General features: G+C 32.4%; 1 protein-coding gene across 1 annotated transcript; it reads right to left on the bottom strand.

Moving 5' to 3' along the window:
* Window positions 1-1,518: 1,518 nt before the first annotated feature.
* LOC142611216 (uncharacterized) lies at window positions 1,519-5,486 on the bottom strand. Its single transcript, XM_075783263.1, has 2 exons — window positions 5,359-5,486; window positions 1,519-3,950 (listed from the first exon to the last, which is right to left on the bottom strand). Exon 2 carries the CDS (start codon window positions 3,945-3,947, stop codon window positions 2,088-2,090), a length of 1,860 nt encoding a protein of 619 aa, XP_075639378.1. The 5' UTR covers window positions 3,948-3,950; window positions 5,359-5,486; the 3' UTR covers window positions 1,519-2,087.
* Window positions 5,487-7,749: the final 2,263 nt, after the last annotated feature.

Here is a 7,749-nt window from a genome sequence, read left to right on the forward strand (position 1 = left end):
AGTAAAAGAATACTCAAAAGAAAAAATGAATTATCCAAGCCATGTTATGTAATAGAATAACATTAAATCATTATATACTATGTCATAGGATAACATTTATCAATCAAAGAAAAGATAACAAATTAAAATAAAACCAAATCACATCAACCAAAAGAGAATAATCACCTTTTTGGGAGAGAATATGAGAAAAATAGTAAATTTATATAAAAGAAGAGTAAAAGAATACTCAAAAGAAAAAATGAATTATCCAAGCTATGTTACGTAATAGAATAACATTAAATCATTACATATTATGTCATAGGATAACATTTATCAATCAAAGAAAAGATAAAGAAAAAAGATAACAAATTAAAATAAAACCAAATTACATCAACCAAAAGTAGTGTTGAATCCAAAAATTCATCAACCTAAAACAGAGATGCAATAAAGAATTAAAAATACACCAAAAGAATTATATATATATATATATATATATATATATATAGAGAGAGAGAGAGAGAGAGAGAGAGAGAGAGTATTCACCTTTTTTGTGGGCAAAATATGAATTGAATAGAAGAGAGAGGAGAAAATTTTTATAGTAAATAAAATGGGAAAAGAATAGTCAATGTAAGATGAAGGGATAGATGAATCATAATGTTATGATATAGAGTAGTGGGGCGATAAAAATGTAAAAATGAGGGGGAAATTTTGGAGGAAGTGTAATTGTAAGGTGAGAAATTAAAAAATAGAGTAATAGTTTAAAAGGAGAGAGAAAATGTTGGAAATATGTGGATGATGTGGTTGTTAATGTGGCTCAACTAGAACGTACAAATACATTATGTAGGCATTTTTTTTCTTTCTTTATTTTTTCTAAAAACAGAGAGAGAGAGAGAGAGAGAGAGAGGCAACCAAATCATGTGCATCAACACATTCAAAATGCTCAACCTACTTTTATCCCACATTGACTCACAATCATGGATATGATATCGATTACCCTTGTGAGTTGAAATGGTGTAACTATTAAGGTAACTAGTAGAAGACCCATGCGATGCATGAAAATATATAATTATTTTGAGACATGGTATAATGTATAATTTATTCTTTATTTTATGATAGATAATTTGTTCTCCCTAAAAATTAAACAATTTCTAAAAGTAATTTTCATCTCTCTAAAAGTAATATTATTGATATTATTCTTTTTTGAAGTAATCCATATTCTTCTAACTATTATTATTATGCATTACACTTTCCAAATTTCTTTTAGTACAACTAAAAGTTTTAAGTTTCAAATTTGCTCTCTAGTAATTAGACTAGTGAGCTTTCAAACATAAAATTGGTAATGCCACACTTTTTTTTCCAAAAAGCCAAATAGTCAAATATAGGTGTTTTTTTTTTTCTTTCTAAAGAATTAAAATTAAGAAAGCAATTAAAACAATGTACTATCTTAGGATAGGCGTTGTGGGATGCCTAACACCTTGCCCACACATGATAAAACTCTCGAGTCCATGCCTTGGGTTCAAGAACCCTTAAGAAAATCCTTAGTTAATTAGGTGATAAATGGATTAGATATAGATGACCAATTACAACTTAAAAACCAATAGTTGGTGGTGATTCTAAATAAAATGGACTCATTAATTACACACAAGTACACTCAAGTATCCACTCATCACCGACATTCAAAACGTGTCTCTGCCAGGAAACCTTATGGAGGCATCAACTGTAGACGACAACAACCAGCTCAAATTTTGTTCAAGACTTCCAAATGCACCTACCAAAACAGAGTAGCTACAATTTATCACAAATTCATCAGAAAGAAACAAAAAAGATCAAAAACTCACCTTTAGGTTGCTTTTGGCATCATGTTTGGTAGGTACAATGAAGAATTTAGTAAGCTAATTGTAGGATTAAAATCTAATTAATTGTTATTGGAGGTACAAAACACCGATACTAATAAGCTTCATCTCAAAAGGGGAAAAATAAAGTTCCCCCTAAAATACACTAATAACATATTAACAATAAATATGAAAAAATTTATTTAAAAGGGATTACACTTCTGAAATTGCACTGGGTGCATTGATAAAGTAACTCTTCACAAGCTCTATGGCATGTCACTTGCAATTTGGGTTTTCTCCCAGAATACATCGAGGATGAGCAGGATAACTGCAATCTGCACAAAAGTAGAACCAATGTTTTGGGTCTCGCTCTTCTTCACAGATATCACAGTAATATTCACCAGAGTCATCTTCAGCAGTATAGCAGAGAGTAAAGGGATGCTCATGTTGTTTATACCTTGAGGTATGTGGTAGTGTGACACATTTAAAGTCTAGTGCAATTTCACATGTGGTACAACTGAAGACTTGATTTCCTCTATAACCACAACTATTGCAACTCTGTTTATAGTTTGTTTTGGAGAGGACAAGGCAGTGCTCATGACTTGGGTGGGTAAGGAATTCTTTGACCAAACTACATTGCACATCAAGTTCAAACCAGCAAACATCACATGTATAGATGAAGCCATTGCAACGTTGCCAACATGCATCACACCAAAACCACTTTCTAATATTAGGTGCCTGTGGGAGGAGGGTGAGTGGATGTTGATGAAGTGGGTGTCGTATTTTTAGGGGTAATTCAGCACAAGATGTATGAAGAAAGAAGCTACAGTTTGCACAACTATAAAAGGGAGGGAGAATAGTTCGTACACATCCATTGCATTTTTCGTTATTCATAACCTCATCAGTAAGCTTTAAATTATGCTTATGACTACGATGTTCAATTTCTGTGACTATTTCAACTTTGTCTTCCCCCATTTTGATCATTTTTACTTCGTAAGCTTTTCCTGAGCCAACATCTTCATCCTCCTCCTCTTTAAGTTCTAGCAAATTTATGTCCTCTACGCCTATCTCATCCATAACACAATTGAGGTGGGCAAAAAAATTGCATTTGGAGCAACTGTAAAGCCCATAGTTTGTGTCCACATTTCTAGCACAAAGATGACAAAATGGGGAGTTAGATTGATGGAGTTGAAGAGAATGGATGAGGTTGAGAAGGTGCTTATGACGTACAACTTTGACTTTTTGTGGTAAAGAAACACAACTTCTATGACACCAAAAACCACATAGGTTACAGAAATAGGGCAAGCCCTCGCCTTTTTTGCCACAAAAGTCGCAAGTGAACGGGATCCACATCCAAAGGAGGATCAATTGGTGGTCATGGATTTCAGCTATCATAGTGAAAGGTAGAGAAGCACATTTGTTGTGAAGGCTAAAGTTGCAACAAGAACATCGATAAGTGTATTCATTACGAAATTGTTTGCATACTTGGCATTTGTTAAATTCTTCATTGTTTTCATAGTTCCATTCAGGAAAGAGAACAAGAGGATGTATTGGGTGCAAGGGATGGTAGATCCCAAGGGGTAGTTCTGCACAGGATTTATGATGGTAGAAATCTCCACATTCTATACAACTATAGCTAGGACCAAATATCGGTTCCTGGCACCCAAAACAAATATATCCTCGTTTTTCATCTTCATTGAAGATCAAGGGATGCTCTGAATGGGAGAAATGTTGAAGCTCCTTCCTCGCAGTGGAGGTTGATGGGTGGTCATGGACTTTAGCTTCCATTGTGGGCACTATAGAACCACATTTGATGTGAAAGTTATAGTCACAACGAGAACACCGATAAGCGTATTCGTAACGAGATTCTTTGCATAATTTACATTTGCTAAATTCCAAATCATTATATCTCCATGGGATAAAAAGAATAAGAGGATGTATTGGGTGCAAGGGATGGTACATACCAAGAGGTAGTTCTGCACATGATTTATGATGGTAAAAATCATTGCATTTTGTACAACTGTAAAAAGAACCCAATATTGGTTCCCGGCACCCATCACAATATTTGTCAGAAATTGTCTCTTCATTGAAGATCAATGGATGCTGTGGATGGCAAAAATGTTGAAGCTGCTCCATCTTCTTTTCATGCACAATCACAGACAACGTCCAACTTATTTAGAAAAAGAAAGGGAATTAATAGAATGGGCAGGAAAACAAACAGAGAAAGAGTGTGTGGTTTTAGTAGGTGGTGCACATGAGGTGTTTTGTTGTGGGAATCAGTGAGTGGGTGGTGCACATGTGAATATGTGATGTACCTTTTGCGTTCGAACAGATTTGGGTATATGGTTTATTAACGGTGTTTATGTGAGCATCAGTGAGTAGTGCACATAATGTGTTTAATGTAAGGTATGAGGTTACTGCCGTTTTATTTATTACAAAATGGTATTGGGTTGTCAAATGGTGCTGGCCTAGAACTATAAGTGAGCGGTGCACAAAATAAATATAATATCTCCCTCTCTAACACATACTTCAGATATTTTTTTTCTTGAGCAGCGTTTGTTATACACACACTTGGAATCCTGACTTTCAGTACATTTTCTGCATGTGTGCACAGACGTGTAAGATAGCGTGTAACAACATTTAGCCTATTTTTTTTACCTTTGTCCCAAAATTATAATGTATATTTATTTTATTTATCATCAAAAGATACTGTTGCCTTTTTAAAAAATAAAAAATAAAAATAAAAGGAAAGAAACTATTGCCTTTTGTTTTGGCAATTAAAAGTGAAAGTAGTTGTTAGAAACTTTAAAATATTCAAATAGATGGGTTTTAATTATTTATAAATAAATAAAAGAATCTGCATTTTCAAGTAAGACTATTTATATAAGACATTATGAATATTTGATTGAAATTATATTCAACTTTTTTTTTTAGAAGAAAATTATTATATTCAACTTACACATAGGAAACATTTACAAAGTTATACAACTCAATAACTTTTCCCATAATAATATATTGCTAAACCCATCCTTTGATTGAATGTCTTTCTTGTAATTAATAATTATCATTCTTACGAAATATCAAAGGTAGTTGGACAATAAAAATTCAATTATCTATGAAGAGATCAAAATTATAGCTTTTTGTGTTTGTGAAGTTGAGTATACTCCACAAATAAGCAAATAGATTTAATAGTAAATTTTGTGAAATTTTGTGTGCATGGTTAACCTATGGACAATATTTAATCAAACAATGGCTTCCACAAGAGAGTAATTTGGTAAAAAGAAAATCAAGTGATGTAGCTTCTTTTTTTCTTTTTTTTACCATATAGCTTCATTTAAATTTACATTAAATGTAACTTGGATCCATTTCCTTTCACAATAATATACTTCACAAAAGTATATTATTCTTCTAAAAAACAAACAAAAGTGTATTATTAATTCAATTGCAAACTAACAACTAAATGGGCACGAAATTTATTGCATTTAACATTTACATGACAAATCACATACATAAAAATAAACTTACGAAAATAGCCTACAATACTTACTTGAACAAGAATCAATTTTGACTTCAAAACACCATTAGGAAAGCTTCTAAGTAAGCCATGTCATTGTCATCCCTTCATGAAAGTTAAGTTCACCTTGTTTTTTTTTTTTTTTTTTTTTGCTGAGCAAGTTAAGTTCACCTTGTAGTTGATCTATAATTTATACTACATATAAGACTATAGGGTGTTACTCTTTGAGGATAAAACAAGTTCTATATCTTTATTACATTATGACTATGTCATACCTTCTCAAACACAAAAGAAACGAAACTGGGAAAGAAAAAAAGAGAAAGACAAAAGAAACGAAATTGAGAAAGAAAAAAAGAGAAAGACGTGGGCAACACACTTTTATGCTCATCTACATAGATTTATATACTTCATTTCTCTTAAATGAAATCTTTTATTTTATTTTGTAATAAAAATGTCTTTTATTTTATGTTATATTTTTGTCCAAAATCTAACATTTCTTTTTCTTGTAATTTTTTCAAACTGACATTTTATTTTCCAACTCACTAATCAGATTTCTTTACCTATCTCTCTTAAAGAATAAATATTCATCAGATTCTATCTCTTAGGGATGTCATATATCTTACTTCTTATGGATATTTTATTAATACGTTGCTTTAAAGCTATTTTTTGTTAATTGGATGGGCTTAGACACGCAAGTCTCCACCCCCCACACACATGTTGCTTCCCAAATGATATTATCACTAATATTACCAATTCCAATGAGCAATCCACATCAGCCTATCAAGTTTGGAAGTGTTTCGCGAGAAGGGCCACCCCGCAAAGTACTCGCGAAACATTCTGTTTGGCAAAAAATTAAGTTATTTTACCAAATTCTTTACACTATAAATACCCTCATTACCCATGAATTGTAAGAAATGTTTTTCAGAGAGAAAACCCTAGCAAATACACTTAAGAGTTAAAGATTGTTATATTCACAATCATCTACACATTTCCTTGTGGTTTTCCTCAACGCCTACATCTCCATCTCTAGATCCTTGAGAGGTTGTTAGCCCAAACACTTACCACACTCATTATGAGTGTTAAGTGAGATTTTGATGCTGATGGAAAGTATTAGAATAAATCATTTAGTGGCAGATGCAATCGGACTAAATTGCGGAATCCAGAAAGTTAGAGAAAACAAGACTTTGAGAAGTCCATTGGTAGCAAGAGCTTGAAGGGCTCAAGTTCATGGGGGTAGACTAGGCTTGGAGGCTCTTTTGTTATTCGTGTACTCTAACTTTATTCTCTAGTGGATCGATTTCGACTTGGAGGGTCGCGAAGAGGTTTTTTGCTGAGTTCTTCTGTTTTCTCCTGGATAACTCGTCTTGATGTTATCTTGTGTTTGCATCTCTCTTCCCTACTCTTTAAGCTTTCATTTAATTGTTTATTGTGGATGGATATGGCTTAGAGTAATGTTATCGGTTTATTGCACACATTTACTCTTATTCCGCACTTTGTTTAAGTTAGAGTAAAAGCAATCTAATCGTAATTTTTAATTGGGGGTTTGAACAAGTTCTTGTGTTCTAGCACAAATCCGAGCTTTCAAGTTAGCACTAGAGTTCAAATCCTAATAACAACATATTTTAATATTTTCTATTTTTTTCTTCAAAAAACTTTTTTTTTAAATTTCAACTAACCAAACATGTTTTTTAATTTCAAAAATACAAGAAATTTTTTTTTTCTTTATATTCCCCAAAACAAGTTTTTGGGGATAAAAAACAAAAACCGTTACCAAACATAACCTAAGTTTCTCAAACAAAAAACAAAAAACAAAAAATTAGTAATATTTCAAATAGTTCTATTTTATACCAAGGAGAGGGACAAAAGAGTAATTAATGGAAAGATATATATATATATATATATATATATATATATATATATATATATATATATATATAGCTTTGGTTCGGTTAGGTGGATTTGTGAATCTCCTAACCTAATCCCAGCCCAACCCGTAGCAAAAAAAAAGAAAAGAAAAAAAAGATGGCAATGTAAACAAACCCTTTAACCTCTAAAAATCAATCCAACCCATCAGATTGAGTTGGATTGAAACAGTTTTAGTAGCTAGATTGGTGAATTCACTTCACACTCAGACTCTAGCTAGTCTCGTTACCTTCTCTCTTCTTCTTCTTTTTCTCTTGTTTTTGGATTATCATGTACCTTTTTTTTTAGAGAAAGTTTCAATCTATGACGTCCGCTCTTGACGATAGTTCTTTATCATCAGACCAAGATACCAATCAGTTTTTGGTGTAGGCGAGAATTTAACTCTAAATTTCTTATTTAACTATCAGAAACGTTATTAACTAGCTGGAACCCACGGATTGTCATGTACCTCATGCTATTGTACGGGACATCATTGGCTATTAAAAGTCGCACCTTTAATGG

Source organism: Castanea sativa, chromosome 9 (assembly GCF_040712315.1).
Source record: "Castanea sativa cultivar Marrone di Chiusa Pesio chromosome 9, ASM4071231v1".
Lineage (NCBI taxonomy): Eukaryota > Viridiplantae > Streptophyta > Magnoliopsida > Fagales > Fagaceae > Castanea > Castanea sativa.